General features: G+C 43.7%; 1 protein-coding gene across 2 annotated transcripts in view; it reads left to right on the forward strand.

Moving 5' to 3' along the window:
• The window catches only part of crim1 (cysteine rich transmembrane BMP regulator 1 (chordin-like)), a 243568-nt gene that overhangs the window by 147312 nt on the left and 75278 nt on the right, over positions 1–20978 (forward strand). For both annotated transcript variants that reach the window (XM_048601057.1, XM_048601058.1), the window contains exons 4-5: positions 6416–6536; positions 8778–8899. In XM_048601057.1, the coding sequence (XP_048457014.1) occupies positions 6416–6536; positions 8778–8899 (243 nt within the window). The remainder of the gene's footprint in view (positions 1–6415; positions 6537–8777; positions 8900–20978) is intronic.

Here is a 20978-nt window from a genome sequence, read left to right on the forward strand (position 1 = left end):
TGCACATTATAGTGCAATTATCTTCTGTTCTCTGTATCTCTTTCACCAAAACAGTAGCTTCTATCAATGGTGTAGGTGGGCTAACAACTGAATGAGCTCAATTGAAATCAAAATCGAAAGAAGCAAACAAGGCATCCAATGCAATATTGCCTCATTTACACAGTTGTCCAGAGTCAGGAATATCCCAAATTCCTGAGTGTGTAAGCATCTTACCTATTACATTGATGATATTTCAAAATTCTGAAAGAATGGAAAAGAAAGGTGAGAACTGTAGTCATTTAATGCTTTTCAGTTCACCCTTTCTTGGAAGCTGATATTCACATGCCCATGCCAGTCGACAAACCTCCCTCACCAATGGCAGCTCACATCTGATTGACCTCAGGTGTGTTTACATAGCCTTCCTGCCCTAAAGGGGACAAAGTCAGCTTAGATCATTACTTCACCTTAATGTCATACCAAATGTTCAGCGGGCATTCAGGAGTAGCAGCAAAGATTTTTGGGTGTTAGCATGGTGTGTGGCATGACACTCAAAGTAATCAAAGATCTTCTGCCTACTGAGATCCTCAAATACATCATGAGGAAAACGTTCCTTATGTTCCTTTTGCTGATTTTGCATTGAATAGGCAGTGCAACGATGGTGACTCACCAGTGCTCAGTCCCATGGGATGGGTAAATACGTAGGTGCTACAGGAGTTGGCCATTCAGTCCATTAAGCCAGTCTGTGATAGCTTTGTATCTCAAGTTTTTTTTTATTCCATATCCCTTAATACCATTGCCTGACAGAACAAAATTAATTTTGAAATTTTCAGTTGAGCTCTTGCTTTAAAAGCTTTATGGAAGAAGGGATTCCAGATTTGCCTTTCCTTTCTGTAGTGAAGTGCTTCCTGGCATCATCCCTGAGTAGCCTGTTTGTAAGGTTATGTATTCCTTATTCTGAACTCTCCAAATGGTTTCTCTTGACTTATTCCATCAAACTTTATATTTCCAACTCACGCCAGTGCTAATCAGAACTCAAATTTTAATGAGAGGCAGCAAACAAAGAATGGCTGAAGCTGAGACTGGCACTAGGAGCCAGGGGAGAGGGGGATGTAGGCAGGGCAGAGGAAAAGGGAGAGAAAACTGAGTGAATGCAAGTTTTACTCCCTTTCTGCTTTTCTGGGATCCCACTGCAAGTTGTGCTGTTGCAGAGAAGTACTTAGAAGAATCCAGCTTTACTTCCCTCAAGAGAAGAAATATTGGTGGGACCGTCCCAAACAGGCAAAGTCGAGGGCTACATTAATAGTAGCCTTGTAGGAATTTATCATCATTATGTTTTAAGACTTCAAATTTATTAATAACTTGATGTGTCTGACATCTCTGTGAATAGAAATCACCACAGAAGTCCAGTGTGCCATATTTACCTAATTCCGCTGGCTCGTTCTTTCTCTAAGTCTCTTATTTCATCCTGTCGTATAATCTGTGATTACTAATTTATTTCTCCTTTTTTTCTCTCCATGCCCCTCTATCCGTCTCTCTCATTCTCTCTCTCTCTCTCTCTCTCTCTGTCTCTGTCTGTCTCTCTCTGTCTCTCTCTCTGCTTTAAAACCCTTCCCACTGACCTCAAGCATTCACTGCTTGCATTTCGTCACCATAGCCAGGTCCCGATTAAAAATAGCACTAATTTGCCATGAGAACATAAGTATTTTTAGGATCAGTTGGCCCAAACAAGCCCAACAACCCTTTTAAGTTCTGAATGAATCCACCCTCCTGTCCAGTGAGATAAGAACCAGACGTTGTGAATGTCAGTAGCATTTTTGTTGTCAACTCATTTCAGCTGTCATCAGCGATCTGGGAAAACAGAGAGTCTCGATCCACAGTATATACAGGTGCTGCTATACTTACTGTTCACAATTCTTCAGATGCCAGCCAGTCTTGGAACTCCCCTGCACCTGAGGAAACACAAAACAATTATCCTTTTTAACAACAGGTTTCCCCTTATTCATCCGTTCTGTGTTATTGTGAGCATCTGGTCTCTGCTGAAGGAACAGAGAATAAGCAAGTGAGAGTGAGATACTGCAGATGCTGGAAACCTGAAATAAAATCAAAATGCCGTTATCTATGGAAAGGTATACTGACATTGAAGCCAATCCAGAGAAGATTCACAGGGCAGGTACCAGCCATAGAGGGACTGTGTTATGAGGTGAGGTTGTGCAGACTGAGCCTGTTCTCATCAGTGTTCAAAAGAATGAGAGGTTATCTTATTGAAACACCCAACATTCTTAGGGGACTTGACAAGGTAGATACGGAAAGATTGTTTCTCCTTGTGGGAGAGTGTAGGACCATTGCTTATAATCTCAGAATAAGGGGCACCCATTTACCGCAGAGATAAGGATGAATTTCTTCTCTCACAGGTTAGCAAATCTGTGGAATTCTTTATGGCAAAGGGCTGTTGAAATCGTGTTGTTAAGTATGTTCAAGGTTGAGGCATTTTTAATCAATAAGGGTTATAGGGAAATGACAGGCAAATGGAATTGAGGATCATTGGATCAATCATGATCTCTTTGACTGGTGGAGCAGACTCGATGGGCTAAATGGCTCCTTTCTGCTCCAATGTCCTATGGGCTAACATGCTGAAAATACATGGCAGGTAATTCTGGGGGAGAGAAAGAGACAGATTTAGCATTTCAAGTCGTTAACCTTTCTTCAAAATTTGGAAATTTGGCCATTTTTAAACGCATGAAAACGGGAAGGTGGGAAAAATAATGAAAGTGAGAGTGTGTGATAGTGGAAGCCAAACAACAAAAGAATCAGGGGTTGCGGTATGGGAAATGGGAGTGGTAACGATAAATATCAAGAAACAAAATGGAGCTGTCAAAGAGGAATGAATGACAGACTGGTGCACAGCAACCATCTGAAAGACAAAGTAAACAAGACAGTAACAAGTTGAAACCAAGGTGTGTAATGTGAAAGAAAACGATATGGGGGGAGGGGGAAACTCCACAGCTTGAAATTGTTGAGCTCAAATGTTGAGCCCAGAAGGTTGTAAAGTGTCTAATTGAAAAGTGAAGTGTTGTTCCCTGAGCTTGCATGGACGTGTATTGGAGGCCAGGGTCAGAGAGGTCAGCAGGGATTGAGCTGAACAATTAAAATGACATGCAACTAACGATGCAAGATCGTAATCCTGAACAAACCTGAAGTTTACTGGTTTTGTCTTTGTAATTTGTTGGCAAAATCTAGGCCCTTTACTTACAAATGAATCAATCCCCACAAAATCCTCCCCATTACACCACAGTGATCTCGTCACTCTCTGCTGTCACACCATATTGTCCAGGGGAACTTGTGCTGTCATTGTTGCTGATTGTTTTCCAGCATTTTCAAGGGAAACAGCCTTCGCTGTCTCTCCTGTTTAACACAGGTTGTCATGTGACAGGATTTTCATGAGGAATGTTTTCCCACACAACAGGATATTGGATGTCAGACCGACCTGAGGGCTTAATTTCCTTTAAGCTTAACTGGTTATGGCTTGCTTTCTCATGTTTTCACAAATCAGCTGCCACTTTTGTCTATCCCTGAGTTCCAAAGCATTGCGTCATGCTGACGCACATTCTTCAGATGTGTCTTTGTTTTTGACGAATTCCCACAATGTGGAAACAGGCCCTTCGGCCCAACAAGTCCACACCGACCATCAGAGAATCCCAACTAGACCCATCCCCCTATAACCCACCCAATCTACACATCCCTGAACACTATGGGCAATTTAGCATGGCCAGTCCACTTAACCTGCACGTCTTTGGACTGTGGAAGGAAACCGGAGCACCCGGAGGAAACCCACACAGACACGGGGAGAATGTGCAAACTCCACACAGACAGTCACCCGAGGCTGGACGCGAACTGTGAGGCAGCAGTGCTAACCACTGAGCCACCGTACCGCCGACCTTGAGTCAGACCTCATATCTTTTTGACAAACCACTGTGCGAGAATGAACATGATTGCCTAGAGGGCATTCTTGACCTCCCTCCTTTTCCTCATCAACATGCTGCTTCTTGGGGACATCACCAAAGACACTGGGTCAGCTTTGACAAGGATGTTGAAGACTCAGTTCTGCCCATCCATCAGCTCCACTGTCTCTGTTACAGCTCGTGTACCATCCAGCCCTAGAGGAGCCTACTGGCTAGACCGAGCCATTTCCAAGCAAGTGATTTCCATTCTACTCCTTGGCCACCATCTCGGGTGGAAACAGACTGTTTGCAACCTCTGAATCCTTTTTGAGCCTAAACTGAGCTTCCAATCCCATGTGATGTCCACCATGCAAAGCCATCTATTTATCCTCTACCAGCTATCCTGTCCCTGTCTTGCCTCAGCTTATCCAGATGATTGTCCCCTCAGGATGACTCCAATGTTGGCCTGGACAAAGTTGCATCTTCCTAACAAAGTTCAGTTCGACCAAAGCCTTGCGATCTTTACTGACACCAATTCCTGACCTCCTTTGGCTCCCAGTTCTTCCCACTTAAAATCCTTTAGTTTAAATCCACTCATGGTCTCACTCCTCCCTATAACCTCCCGCCCTACAATCCTCCGAGAGCTCGGTATCTTCCAACAATGTCTCCTCATGCATTGCTTGTTCCTTTAGCAGCCATGCCTTCAGATATCTGGGCTCTGCACTCTATAATGCCCTCCGTAATCCTTCCATCCCTGCCCTCTTTTATATCATCCTACAACTATGTTAGTCCCCCTGCCCCCACCACCTCCCATTATAACTCCCCCGTTAAAGAGGATCAGGGGAGTGATGGGAATGTGGAATATGAAACACAAACCAATCAGCTGCAATCTTATTGAATGGTGGAACAGTGTCGATGGGCTGAATGGCCTATTTTCACTCCTAATTTGTGTCAATGTCATGCTGATTATGCATCTCAGGCAAGGAGCTGGCGATGTTTCTCATTTTTGAAGATGCCATGCCTGCTGTTGTTATACTAGACTTGGACTGAAACTCTATTTTGCAATGTTAGTAATAAAACTGTTAGCGTGTTCATGTGATATCCACAGGTTGGATTGCCTTTTAAAAAGCAGACAGAGGAATTTTAAATGAAACCATGAGCACATTTGTTACTAATATCGCGTCACACGATTGCCACTCTTTATGTATTCACAGAGAATTGAGCCCGATCAGCTTACAGAAACTGACAGTTGCTTTCCCTGATCCTCTCTATGTACACACACACACATATTCACATACACACTCTCTCGCACGTACTCATTCTCACACACACACATGCTCAATATTGCTCTCCTTCTCACTCACAAACACACAGTCCCACGTTATCTCTCTCTCTCTCACACATATACACTCACTCACACACTCAGTATCTCTCTCTTTCACACACACACACATTTACTCAAACACAGACTCAGTATTGTTCTCTTTCTCACACGTGCACTCACACTCAAAACACACACTCAAATTACCTTTATCTCTTGTACACATATCACTCACACACTCAGTGTTGCTCTCTCTGTCTCACACACACTCAGTCACTCACTCACATACACTCACTATCTGTCTCCTCTCTCACACATACAACGCGCGCGCACACACACACACACACACACACACACACACACACACACACACACACACACACACACACACACACACAAAAGCCTATCCCCACACTATCCCCGCACTACCCAATCAAAAGCTTTAAATTTCACTAATCATTTGACTCAATGTAAAAAAAATGCTTCCGTTCAGAGCTAACTTTATGGGAAACAAGAGGTGAGGGCACCAGAAAAAAATCTAAAGAACTAACTCACTGTACTCGTGCCAGGGAGAATTTTGTCCAATTTTTGTAACCACAGTGCCTGTTCCTGGAAGGATAGAATAGTTACACGACAGAAAAAGGCCACTGAGCCCATCATGTCTGTACTGTCCAACTCACTTGTGGCTCTGTAACTTTTTCTCCTCAATAATAATCCAAAGCCTCAGTTGAATCTGTGCATGCCTCACGTTCGGATACTACATCCCAGATCCTGACCACTTGCTACATGAAAAAGATTCTGTTTCTCTCGCCATTACTTCTTTTACCAATCACCTTAAATGAATATCCTCTGAAACATTCCACTAACTAGAATACATTCCCCATATTTACTCTGCCCAGACTTCTCCTGATTTTGAACACGCTGTATTCCCATGGGCTGTGGGAGTTTGGAAGATTACGCTGTGAATGTGTGAGCATCTAGCAGTCACTGTATGGTGTTCAGTTTTCATCCTGTTCTCACAAAGCTCCATTGGAGAAAGTGGTAATGCCTAGAGGTAACAGTGTGCTCTGACAGCATGAAGTGGCCCAACCGTCTACACTGGTTCATTCCTCCTGCTCATCTCAACGGCTGCGACCGGTGAGTGTTCGACATTGATGGTTTCTTTTGCCTCTTTCAGTGTATAACGTGGACTGCAGCACAGTGGACTGCCCCGCCATTCAGCCCGTCGTCTGCCCACCCGACAGCTATGAGACCCCGACCCGACTAACTGCTGATGGCTGCTGCACTCTCCCGACACGGTAAGTGTCCTCGTTAACTCTGACGATGGTGAGGAGGGGTTCCATCGCCCCCCCTGGGGTGGGGCAAGTCAAACACGTCCTATTCATTCGCTCCATGTGTGGAGGTTTTAGCTCTCGTTACTACAAGTTAAATGGTGATTTTACACATTGGGCAGGAGCTAGTCCTAGACTGAATCACTGAGAGCTAGAAAAGAGGGATTACCTTATCAAGGTCTTTCTCAACCTCATCTGAGGTGAGGTGACCGTCAGGTTAAAGCACCACCAGTCATCTCCCTCTCTAATGAGAGGGGAGCCCTATCATCTGATAGGACTGCAGTGACTTTATTAATTTAAGGGCTGGATAGTGTAGATGGGGAGATCATATTTCCACTTATGGGTAGATCCAATACTAGAGGTCATAACTATAGGAAAACAACTCAGAAATCCAATAAAGAATTCAGGAAGACCTCTTCACCCTGAGAGTGGTCAGAATGTAGAATGCCTCACCACAAGCAGTGGTTAAAGGTTAAATCATTTAATTGGAAATGAAGTAGACTCCTGAGACAAAGGAATAGAAGGAGATGCTGATTAAACACTAACATGAAACAAAGAACTTCAGGTGCAGGAGATCTGAAACAAAAACAGAAATTGCTGGAGAAACTCAGCAGGTCTGGCAGCATCTGTGGAGAGAAAGCAGGGTTAACGTTTCAGGTCCGTTGACCCTCTTCAGAGCAGGGTTATTGGACTTGAAACGTTAACAATGATAGGGTTAGTTTTATTCACTCGTGGGATGTATATGCCATTGTCTGGGCCAGCATTTATTTTCCATCCCTAGGTGTCCTTAAGAAGGTGGTGGTGAGCTGTTTCTTTGAACTGCTGGATTCCACATGCTGTAGGTGGACCTACATGCCATTGTATTTGAAGAAGGGTAGGAGGAATCTGTTCTAAGAATAAATACTGACATGAATTAATTGGCTGACAAGTTTCTGTTTTGTGGATCCAATGTAACTTGATGAATCCCTGAGTCTCAGCTGGGCTGATAACACATAGCCTCAGCACGCCCTGCCAAGGCATTTAACCATTGTTTTTCTCAGATACATTCAGGGCTCAGCTCCAACACAGTATAAGCAGTACGTCTCAACATTGCCCACGAAAGGATTCAATAGCAACTACACCTCCTGCTCCACCATTTCTGATAATTTCCTGTTATCCTCATCACCCATCCCCCTCATTGTGATATCCATGTCTGTGAGGAGCATTTCGGAGCTGTGGTTCCACGTGCTTTCGCAGCTGGACTGAAGTGGCTTATATCTATATCACATAGAACCTTTACCAGAACCTTTGCAGCCAGAAAAAGGCAGAGGGGCGGGTTGTTTCCTTTTCAATCATTCTGTGCTAGAACGAATCCAAATGGCAGATAACGAAGCTAATGCCTAACCCACTGCCCCCTGGAATAAACCATTAGATTAAAGGGGACAATGCTGGATGCTGACATACAGATAGACACACACATACAGACATAGATACACATGCGTATATACACATACACAGACAGACATTCACACACATGCACACAGATACTCACACGCATATACACACACACAGACATACAGACACAGACATACTGCACATATACACACACACAGACAGACATACACTCACCACATAGATGCACACATACACAGATACACACCACAAATACACACGTACAGACGGACATACACTCATCACACAGATGCACACATACACAGACACACACACATATACACACACACACAGACAGACATACACTTACCACACAGACACACACATACACAGACCTTCATACACATATACACACACAGACAGACATACACTTACCACACAGACATACACACATTCACAGACACACACGCATATATACACACACAGACAGGCATGCACTCACCACACAGACACATACATACATACACGCACACACACACTCACCACACACACACACACACACAGACATGCACTCACCACACAGACACATACATACATACACGCACACACACACTCACCACACAAACACACACACACACACACACACACGCGCACACACACACAGAGCAACAGTGTGCTGGATTGCTGGATAGTAAGGCAGCTTCAGGCTAGAGTTGCCTGCTCTGTTAAAATATAAGCACTGAATGGACCCAGCACTTGTGGTTTTGTTCTCCTCTTGGGCACCCGCAGGTCTCGCTGTCAGATCACTCATTTTATTGTGTCTCATTTGTGTTCTAGGTGTGAGTGTTTGCTGGGAATCTGCCGTGTCCCTAAGTGTGAGGCTGGCACGGTGCCACGTATCATTTCACCTGGGGATGGCCTGCCAGGGAGATGCTGTGATCTGTTCGAGTGCATCAATGGTACGTGCAAATATGGTTTAAGAAAAGTTTAAAGCTGCTGTGGAAATGTTTGCAAAAAGTAAAAAATGGGGTGGTGTCTGTGTTGTTGGTGTGTGTGTTTGTGTCTATTTTTGTGTCTGTGTGTGGCATGCAGAGGAAAGCCAGATTGAGAAAGATGTCCTGTACAAGGCTGTGGGGGAGGATTCAGAGATACTGTGTTGTCAGCCTCTATTGATACCATTTTAGACTAATTAAAAAAGAAGTCTAAACATTGTCCACATTTAAGCATTTAAAAATGCCTTCAGTGATTTTTACTACCTTTGGTTAAAAGCCCGCAATCCAGCTTTGAAGCTACACTTTATTGCTTCTTTCACGCTCTTCTGCATAACTTGATTACAGTTTTTATGTATGTTTGAAAAGCACAGTGATATAAAAGAGCTGTTATTAAGATACATATAACACTGGGTGTACTCTCTGAAGTTGTGGATCGTGTTTTTTTCCCCTCTTCCTTCAGATTTCCTCAAATCATGCGCAGTGCTCAGCCAAGAAGGCAGGCTAGTGCCTGAGATAGTAGGAACTGCCGATGCTGGAGAATCTGAGATAACACAGTGTGGAGCTGGATGAACACAGCAGGCCAAGCAGCATCAGAGGAGCAGGAAAGCTGACATTTCGGGTCTCTGATGCTGTTTGGCCTGCTGTGTTCATCCAGCTCTACCCCGTGTTATCTAGGCTAGTGCCTGATCTTGTTTTAATGGCAATCGGGACATGGGTGACCCTGGTAAGGCTGCCCATCACAAGAAAGTGCTGGTGGGCTGGTTGCTTGAGTCACTGCTATCCTGGTGGTGACGGCACTCCCTCAGTGGCACCAGTCAGGGAACTACAGGGCATTGACCCAACAACGATGGCACAGTAATGATAAAATGTCAATGTCAGAATGACATGTGACTTGGGAAGCAATGGCACTGCAAACATTACTTGTGCCCTTGTGCTTCCCAGCAGCAGAGGGAGACGCTGTTGGAGTTACAGGCCTCAGCCACCCACTGCCCGGGAGGTCAAGGCAGGTTCTCCTGCTCCTTTTCCACCCAGTGTACTGTGATGGGTGTTTAAGGCTAGCCCTGTTCACCAAGCTGCTGTCAAGAATTCATCAGGGTGGTAAGTTGGGACTCACCATGTGGTGTCGTATTTTGGGGTTTCAATATTACTGCACTGCAGCAGATCTTGCAAAGGATTGAAGAATTTCAGTTATTGTTGCCATGAGCTTTGTGATGTTGTCAATATTGGAAGTTCCATTTCCCATAAACCCTGACTCTCCTGGCCAGAAACTCATGGGATGTGAATATTGCTTCGCAAGGCCAGCGTTTCTTGGCCATCTCTAATCACTCATGTAAGGGCAGCGGGAAGCCACTTTCCTAATCCAGCTGGTGTCAGCGCACTTGTAATGCTTATTGGAAAGGAGGCTTTATTTAATCGAGCCTCTGTCAGTGGTCACATTAGGCTACTTCATTTTTCTCTCCATCTTCCTGTGTTTTATTATTGATCACCTCGGTGTAGACCTTGTGTGAGAATGCTCGAGATGTCAGTCACCCAGACGTTGGCAGAATCCACACCCTTTGCACCCACGCAGACCCATACCTTCCATCTGAATTCAGCACCACTTCTCTAACCAGTGTATTGTGTATCTCAGAGACTATCCAAGCTCAAGGCGCTGTTGTTGCAAATGAGTGATAAGATTGATACTGTATTATTTGTGCAGGGTGCAGGAAAATGTGAACCCGAATGGAAAGAATGTGTTTTGCAAAGTATGAAGGACGCCTCTGACCATAACATTTATTCCTGCTGTTTTGTTCATAAATAGTCAACATTGTGGCACTGTGCATTAGCAAGACCCAGCTCCTTAAATATAGCACAATGTTTCAACTTTGATAGGAACTAAATATAGAGAATGCTGTGCTCCATCCTCACCGAAACACTTGGCACCGTGACAACAATGTCTCAAAGGATAAACGGGTCCTCTTGACAACAACAACATCATTAAATTATTTAGTCAACATTGGAAGAAGGTATCACTGAAACATATTGAAACTTCTCCTTGCTTCCCCCACCCCACACCCCAACCTGACACCTTTATTCAGATCGCGAACTGCAATCTATTTGCACTTCCTTCCTTCCCTCCCACGTGCTGTGAAGGGATTTCCCATTTTCAGGAAGCCGTCACAGAGCACTTTGTAAACCCAGACTTTGGCACCAGTGTGTTTCTGTTCGTTTTACCAGTTGAACTGTTCCATCCCAAACAAGTTGGATGGAAGACTAAGCCTGGTTCATGGAGATACTTCTGAAGGTAGCTCATTCTGTCCAGTTGCAGGATCCTTTAACACTGTACTTTTCACTTTTTGGTTAGAAAAATAGCCAAGAAATGCGTTCAGGGCAGCTTCAACCCAATTGTTACACATCATGCCAATATATTTTTGTTTGCTGTTCCAAGTGAAAAATATCAGGTGATAAATGACCTACTAGACGTCTCTCTGGCTTGTATCACAGAAACATGATATCCTGTCCATCACAGGACAAGTGTTCCCCATTCCACAACACCCAGAAACCATGGTTAAACCAAGGCTGAGAAGTTGTTAGTTTGTTCCAAACGCAAACTGAACAGTGGTTCGAAGAAGCTCTTCTGTCAAATCCCCCCAAACTGACACATGCGAAGGGAGTTTCACTGTGGTGTGTCAGGGGAGATGCAGGCAGGGTTTGTGAGGCCACCTTCTTTAGCTTTCTGAATGTGACAGTCAACTTGAACCATTCCTACTTGTCAGAAGATTGAGAGTTAAAAGCTTTGCAAGCCCACAATACACCAAAGACACATAAAAAAATTATGCATGTATTGTCCTCGATTTCTCATCCGTCCCATTCATTGCTTCTTCCGGGAAATCGATCCCTTGCACTGTCTCTCAGTATCAGTAGCTCACAACTGTATCAATTTGTTTTACTGTCCAGTTTTAATTTGTTACTTCCACTCTTTCTTGCTGTGGTGTGTTTCTATAGTCATCAGCATCCTGCAAAAACCTGTCCAAATGTGTTATCCAAACAGTGAATGTAAACCTCATCACCAAGCCCAGTCATGCCCCTTCCTGGCAGCATGTACTGATAGCTCCCAGCAGCTGTCACTGGATATTGGTCAGGACCAGTCACTGGGAATGTTTCCATTTCTTGTGTCAGACACCCTTCACTCGGAGTCAGTGGGTTGTGGGTTCAAGCCCATTTCGAGAGAACATCTGGGCTGACAGTGCAGAGCTGAGTGAGTGCAACACTATCAGAGGGGCTGCCCATTGGAGAGAAGTGAAACTCAGGGACTGTATGCCTTCTCAGAAGGTTGCTAAAGATCGCACAGCAGGTTTGTCAAAGGGCAAGGGGGTTACTTCTGCTGTCCTGGCCAATATTTACCCTCAAACCTAATGATCCTTCCACGTTCACATCTCCCTTCAGTATAGGAATCATGTCTAAATCGAGGGCTCGGATTACTGCAACATTTATTCCATAAAGGGAGCAAAGAGCATTGTAACAGTGGCTTACCCAAGACTCCTTCAGCAACAACACCTTTCTGGACTATTCAAGGGCAATATAGTTGGAGGAAGATAATCACCCACTTCTTTGGTTAGGGATTGGACATAACCCACAAACTAAAAAATACAAAACTAAGGGTAGACGAAAAAGGAATAGATTGCAGTGCTGGAGCTGCCAGAGTTGTGATTAGTAGACCAATCTAATGCATGCTATGTGACATGCTTCACACATCTTAAATGATTTAAAACCTCTGCTAAACATAAAGCAGAAGAATATAGTGCATAATAACACAGTGTGGAGCTGGAGGAACACAGCAGGCCAGGCAGCATCAGAGGAGCATGTGTTCCTCCAGCTCCACTCTGTGTTATCTCTGACCCAGCATCGGCAGTTCTTACTATCTCAGAATATTGTGCATGTTTGCTAAGCATTACTCAACATGTATTGTCAAAAATAATCTCTTGGCTTGTATTATCTGAGCAAACTATAGGAATCTGTGGGAGTTTGCACGGTGGTTTACAGGAAGGTTTGAAAATATTGTGGATGCATTGTAAAGGTAACTAGTCACTCCAGGGTTAAGGTTTGATCTATGCTATTTTCAGCAGGAGTGGGGGCGGAGAGGGATTTGTGCATTCATAGTCTATCCACAAGAGATTAGCTCCACTCAAAAATTTTGCCGCATTGATCTTTTAATGGGTGGAGTCTGTCTAAGGAAAGGAACCTGTTGAAGTTAGGGTCGCCTTGCATATCCATGTGCTGCAGAATAGGAACAAAGTATTTTGGTATTTTTCACCAAACAAACATGTCTGGTTATTTTAATATCGGACTCAAAGAGAAAGCAATCTGTCTTAAAATAAGTAAAATCTGGTTGAAGAAAGTTGATGTGAGCGGTGACCATGTACAAGCAGAAGTTTATATTTTGGGTTGTGGCCAGCCCTACTTGTATCTATATGTGTCTACAGTTCGTAATGGAACACATTCTCCCAACAAGACTTTTTTTTTTCAAAAATCAGTTTAGCTTTGAACAGGTGTACATACTCTTGCATAAATCTAATAAATGGGGAATGGTAGCATCGTGGTTATATTACTGGGCTTGTAATCCAGTTGGCTTGGATTGATGGCCTAAAGATATGAACTCAAATCCCACCACAGCAGCTGGGGAATTTAAATGCATTTGATTGAATAAATCTGGAAGAAAAAGCTGGTATCTGTAACACTGACCATGCGGCTACCAGATTGTCATTAAAAAAAATTATCTGGCTCACTGATTTGGTTTCAAGATAGAAAATCTGCTGTCCTTACCCAATCTGGCCAATTTGTGATTCTGAACCCACAGCAATGTGGTTGACACTGACTGCCTTCTGAAAGGGCCACTATGTTGCTAAGAAGGTGCTTCTCAAGGACAACTAGAGATGACTGTGAAACAAACGATACACGTAGAAATGACATATGAACACATATAAGTGCATCCACCTGAGGCCAGTGGCTCTGCAGGGGCTGGAATACATTTTCTCCAGCCGTAATCACATTCTTAATTCAAAATTTTAGTTTCGATTGAACATTTTGATTTTTGTCACTGTGCCTCTTTAAGATGCTGTCACTTTTTGATTTGGTTTAACATGGTTATGATTTAAAAATTTGTTTTCACGCAAGAGTTCAGATCCTTGCATCCATCACTAGTGGGCACCATGGGAGCTGGAGTGCAATGTTTTGCACCCCTCCATACAATCACATGTTAATTTGAGTTTCCAAAGTTTAATTTAAATATTTGGTTTTTGTTACAGTGCTCCTCTAAGGGGCTGGCACTTTCTAATTGGGTTGCATTAGCTTTAATTTAGATTAATTCAGCATAGTTTTTAAAAGAGTATAGTGTATTCTCAGCCCATGTTCACACACTCATGCCTGGATTCAAGTGCTGAGAAGATTCAATGCCACCTTAGGTCATTTTCCCAATTCCACGTTCTCACAGACGGGCCGTATCCACTAGGCTGTTCTGCTCAGTAATGATCAGAAGATCATGCTGACTGAGCTCAGAAATTGCACGCTCTCAGCGGACAATGCACCCTACGAGAAATACGAAACTGAAAAAAGAGCTACTTTTCATATCAGCAAATAGTGAAAACCTTTAAAAGATTTGTCCTCGATCACAGCTCTCAGCAATGCCTCACAGCAATTTTGTGTGCCATTTGCTTTTCCACGCACAATTTATTGGATGTGTTCGGAGAGAGATGGAAGGGAATAATAAACATGGCAGAAGATGGAGATAGGAAACAAAATGATGGATAGGAACTGAGCATCTGTGGAGCAAGAAATAGAATTAATGTTTCAAGACTATTATGACTCTTATTTAGAAATCTTCTGTTTAACAAGAAGCAGAGAAAGTGGTTATGTTGTAGAGAAGCAACAAAACATTAGTCTGGAGCAGGTGTTAATAGCGGAATAAAGGTCAGCTCTGACTGAACAGCAAAAACAAGACAGAGACATTGCAGGGGTGAAGGAATATCAAAATGGAGGACAGTGATCACACCTTGATGTTGTTAGAACTCAGTGTTAAGCTCATAAAACTTCAAATGCCTTATTGGAAAATGAGGTTCCATTCCTCCAACTTGCACTGGGCTTCCCCGGAACACTGCAGCAAACCGAGGACACAAATGTGAGCATGAGGACGAGGCAGTGTATTGGAACAGCTGAAGGTCAGAGTCATCCTTTTAGACGAGTTGGAAGTGTTCCCCAAATTAAGTAGTCACCCATGCTCCCCACTGTAGAGGCGGCAACATAGTGAGCCATAGATTGAGACAAGTTTGAGTAAATTGCTTCAAAAAGAAGGTGCGCTTGGGGCCTTGGGCAATGAGGAGGAAGGAGGTAAAGGGGAAAAGTGTCACACCTCCTGCAATTGGTTAGGGAGGTGCATGCAGAGGAGATTCATTGCAGCATAAGGCAATTCCTTGATGGAGTGGAGGGGGTTTAGAGGTGGTTCCAGTGGTTGAAAATCATGTCTGAAGCTATAAACGTTTTTATGCTACAGCCTCTTTTGTCACTGCTCAGGAATTCACAACATAGACAAACAGGGCAGCCTACAGGAGTAGACAGACAAACCTTGAGATGACAGACATTCCCAGATTCTTGTGGTTTACCAACCTGAACTCATTTCCATATCAGGGCTGGGGCTCCACAACTGAAAGAGCGCGAGTGTTGTTGGCAGGATTTGAACTGCTCTTCCACTCAATATCATTGTCTCAGCTTCTGTTAGGAAGTGCTCGCAGACATCTGGAGGCCACACATTGAAGCAGTGTGGCTCTGTGCCAATGAATTAAACTTTTTTTTGGTAGAACTTTGCAGTTTCGTCTACAAAAAAAAAATTGGCTTAATATTTGCATATACTTGTAATGCTTCCCAAATGTTTGTGGGATGATTACTTTGAACTGGTTCCTTGATTGTCCCCAGAAAAGGGAAGGAAACTCTTAATGCTCTTGCATGTCAAGATACCTTACCTTCGTCACAAGGACTCATTTCATTATCAAAAACTTATTTGTGCTTCTGTACAGATATAACTCTTTACCCCAGACTCCAGTAACCTCAACCCCCATAGGACCTTGAAGTTTTGCAGTTTTGCTTCCACTATTTAGAAGTGGACATTGTTCTACAGTACCATTTTTAATACCATTTTATTAGTTTCATTACTTTTCTCTCTTCAATCTCCCATATTAAACTGTCCTGTTAATCTTGCTGTCCATGCACCAAGATCTCCCAACAACGATGAGGAAGTGTGCACAATTGAATTGAATTTGGTCTATTGTCACATGTACTCAAATGAGTACAGTGAAAAGTTTATATGTCACCATTTACAGTGCCATATTAGGTAAAAAGGTGCCTAGGTACAGCTTCTTTAGTGACAAGATCTTAAAAAATAGAGAAATCAAAAGTCCAGCATTGCAGAAGTAAGAAGTTCAGAACAACGGTCTTCCAACCCAGACCACTCTGGCAACTTGCCTCCAGTCCGTGCTGGGCTTCACCTTAAGGTTCATGAGGCCAGGAGATCGCTCTGGAATCACCTCAAGACCGGGAGACCATGTCGAGGCAATGCCAGACTAAGAGACCGCCACATGCCACTGGAAGACCACAGCAGCCATTATGCGTGTTTTGCAAGCTTGATAGACCAGCTAATCTTCTCCTGGCTGTTTTTCACTTCCTAGATTCATTGTGGCACAGCAAGAGGCCATTCAGCCTGTCAAGTCCGCTCCAGCTTTCTGTGAAAAAAATCCAGTCAGCCTCATTTCCCTGCTCCCATCTCTATAACCATGCACATTTATCTGTCTCAAGTAGCTTTCTGATTTCTTTATGTTTATATACAGGTGACTCCTGTCTGGGTGACAGGGAGCTCTTATCACATGGTTCCTGACCAGCCCTCCCCACACCCCCGTTATTGGTTACCCAAAATGCTCCACCTTCCTGGCACCCTACCATCTCTGACCAATCCAGAACAGACAAACTGCGTGCGAATTGGGATCATTCTTGCCTGTCAGTCATGTGGTCTTGTCTCCACTTTGGCTAATAGACAAAAATGTTCAAAGAAAATGAGAAAATAAAACACTACCAGTTTTCAAATCTCAGATTCTAATGCACCCAGTTTCCGTCTGAACAATAAAGCTTTTAAACAGCCTGTCTGAGAATGGGTTTAAGGAATCTAGTCTTGAAGCAAAACTTTTGATTTAACCATCCTTTATTACATAAGGCATTCATTATGACTGAGGTTGTTAATTTTTTGCAATTAATTTCAGTTACAGTATATTCAAGCCTTGATCCCACCCTGTTTTCCCACAGTCTCTCTGGTTTTAAGCTGGTCTCCAAGTTACTAACTCTGACTGTCTGTGGGCAGAGTTATGGGAATACAGCTGCTCTCTCAATCCTCTACTGCACTTTCCATTTCATTTTCTTTCTTTTGGCAAGTATCTTCTTGCCGCTGTGCCTTTCTTACAGCATGGCCATTCAGCTGTTCGCCAAGCGGGGCCTCACAACCATCTTTGGCAATTGGCTGGTGGTGACAAAGTGGGTAGCGCTCTCCTGCAAGTCAGAAGACCATGGGTTCAAGCCATGTACCAGTGACATTGGAGCACAAAGTCTAGGCTGATATTCCATTGCTGTACCAAGCATGCGCCACACTGTCACAGACGCCATATCTTGTTAATCCAGTGCCCTGTCTACCTTCTGTAGTGGATGTAAGAGATTCCACATCACTATCCAAAGATCTTATCCCTAGTGTCTTGGCCAATGTGTATCATCCAAAAAAAAGTCAAATTATCTTGTCATTACTTCATTAATTGTTTTTGAAACCTTGCTGTGTGCAAATTAGTTGCCATGTTTTCTACATCACTATAGCAACCATGTTTCAAAAGTACTTATTAGGCTGTTCATCCTGAGATTGTGCAAGGCACCATATAAGTAACAACAATAGTTTCTCACTTTCTTACCTTTGGTTCATTTGAGTTTGGGTTTCTCTTTATCGAGTGTCCCACATTCTCTTTCCCCGACCTTTGCAAGTCCTTGGAAAGATACAGTGTACCACTGCAAAATTTTCATAGAACGATGAGGAGGTGAATTTCCACAGTGTTTTCGGGGAGTCGATGCGCGAGAGGGGTTTGATGCCTTCATAGAGAACCACAGCAGGAAAGCTGCAGGAACTCAGCCTCCTCTGTTCTTTGATACCTTGCTCATAAAACCCGAAAGAACTGCAGATGCTGGAAATCAGAAACGAAAATAGAAATTACAGGAACGACTCAACAGGTCTGGCAGCATCCACGGAGAGAAAGCAGAGTTAACGTTTCGGGTCCAGTGACCCTTCTTCAGAACTTTGATACTTTGTTGCTGGAACCCAGCTGAAGATGGACTCGCACTGAAGATTTTGGTGTTCTTCTTAAGCAGAGCCTTTTTATCTTACCCCCTCGCGAAAAGATATTATGTATTGCATGGCAACAACAAAGGATGAGATCCCCATTGATGACATTTCCCATCTCCACCTCATGTTGAAATATATAATGATTTGTGCTGCAAATTGATGCAGTGACTGTACATGAACACCAACGCTTCCACGTCATTGATACAGTGGCTTCCAGCTCTCAAAGGAAGCCGAGTTACGGGTTCCATCAAAAGGCTGGTGGAGATTAAGAATGTTTATTCTAGAAGGTGATCATTCCTAACCGAACAGTGGCCACTATTCAGGGGCTACAGAGGGGGCAGTGTTTTGTTCTCCAGTGTTGTGCAGGCTTTCTGAACTCCTGATGTCAACACTCAGGAAGAAATATTCACGAGTCTGGAATTTTCAGGAAATAGCACACAAAACAAAACCAGAGCTTGCCTCCATCTGGCTCTCCAACATTGAGCTCCTTTACCCAGAGCCTTGCACTAAAGGCTGCCTGAATAACACTGGGAATATATGAAATCTTGTTGCAAATTATCTGGAGAAAAATGAATGGATAGAGAGCCTACAACTGGCATGCATAAAATCATCAAACACTGGGGAGGATGCAGGAAGTGGTGAAATGCCAAGTGTGAATTGATAAATCTGCCATGTAGCAGCACAAAGGCTAATTTATTGGGGTGATCAATAGTCAGAGAATGGCCATAATTCATGAAACAAAAGAATATTTCTACGTACTCTGAATATTATGAAGCATGAAAGGGGAAAATGATTAATAATGCTCTGTGTAAAAATGCAAACACACCTCATCAACTGAATCCAAAAGGGTAAAATGTGTTTGATAAGACCATGACACAGACTGGAGATTAGTGGTGTTCTGTGTTAAGACAAAGGATAGTTCTTTTGTAAAGGTTCAGTATCGATGGGAGTGTCAAGGAGAACGATCCCTGGAGCATTATTCTGAGCACAAATTAGAAGTAATGATGGAAATTGTTTGAGGATGAGCATAGATTAGTGAAGTGTGCACAGTTCTGAGCACTGCACCTTAGAAAGGATATATTGACCGTGGAAGCTGGCCAGATTCATCAGAGCCATGGCTCTAAGGATTAGATTCTAAGAGAGTACAGAAATTAGTCTTGTATTACTGGGAATACAAGAAGTTTAGGTTGATTGGATTTAGAGAAGGAGCGAGAGAGCTCATTGCACTGATGGAGGTCTTAACAGGCAATTGGGATTCGATCAGATTGGAATGTCTGGCCAGCATTGACGAGTTGGACCGAAGGGTCTGTTTCCATGCTGTATAACTATGATTGTAAGACTCTATGATCAGAGCCAGTCTGTTCAGGAGCGGGATTAGGGAGTGGTTATCGATTATAAAATGGAATAATTGGGGAACTCTCCCCTACAGAGATAGTGATTACTAGCTCACTGAATACTATAAGAATTGAAATGAATGGGGCCAAAGATATGCATGACCTCTGCTGTCACTTAATGATGGAATAGGCTCAGTATAGGTGGAAAATGCCATAATGTACTGCCTCATTACAGAAAAAGAGAGAGAGAGAGAGAGAAGGTCAGTTGATGGTGAGTTTAACCTGAGGGTCACATGCCTTGGGAGAGGGACATGGTTGAGAGGGTGGGGCCTCCATGGTGACCTCAGCTGGTACGGGAATAAAACCCGTGCCTTTGACATGCAAAGCATCTGTCTGACTTATAGAGCTGACAGGCTCGAGGGGCCGACTCCCCTATTCCTTTCATCTTGTCCTTAATAGGGTTTTCATAAAGTTTGCTTGGAGCGTCCCTTTGTTGCATTTTCTTGCATCCAGACAACCTCTACAGCCACCTCTGGTTCGACGTCTTAACTGTTTCTGAGTAATTAACTGTGTAACTGTTCCCCAACCACCACCTCTATCACTACACTAAATTGAAAGTACCAGGGCCATCAGCAATCTGCTATCACTGTATGGATTCTTTCCAAATCTTACTTCATTTTTTCTGGTTACAATGCCCCGCAGGAAATTGTTCAAGGTTTTGGTGTCATGCACTCAGAGGCAGAAATCATGGCCTCAGAACTTGTACTGAACACCCCCTTTTAACTGTTTGGGTTTTAGGTGTCAGTGAGTGCAGCTTAATTGTCAGTTCTTTGATTGCTGTTAAAATTGCAGCCTGTTAAAAAGTTGGTCTTTGCTTTTCCAAAGGGGACACTCAACAGTTTTAAATCCCTGTCCCTCAATTTTGACTCTGGGCCGCAAGAAGTCTATTTAAAATGGGGTCACCTTGGGATAAAGTTTGGGAAGCCCTGCCTCAAAGGCCTATTTAGGCTCAAATTCATATCAATAACCTCCTATGCCAGGCTTTCAACTCTTATTCCAAATACAGAGGTGAGTCCCAGACCGGAGGTAGGTGTGGGGAGGGGTGACCCAGACCAGAGACCGATGTAGGGACGCGAGTCTCAGACCAGAGGTAGGTGTAGGGAAGTGAGGCCCAGACCGGAGGTTGGTGCAGGGGAAGGCGAGTCCCAGACCGGAGGCTGGTGTAGGAGGGGAGTCCCAGACCGGAGGCTGGTGCAGGGAGGTGAGTCCCAGACCGGAGATAGGTGTAAGAAGGTGAGTCCCAGACCAGAGGTCGGTG

This window comes from Rhincodon typus, chromosome 9, assembly GCF_021869965.1.
Source record: "Rhincodon typus isolate 14 chromosome 9, sRhiTyp1.1, whole genome shotgun sequence".
NCBI classification, from domain to species: Eukaryota; Metazoa; Chordata; class Chondrichthyes; order Orectolobiformes; family Rhincodontidae; genus Rhincodon; species Rhincodon typus.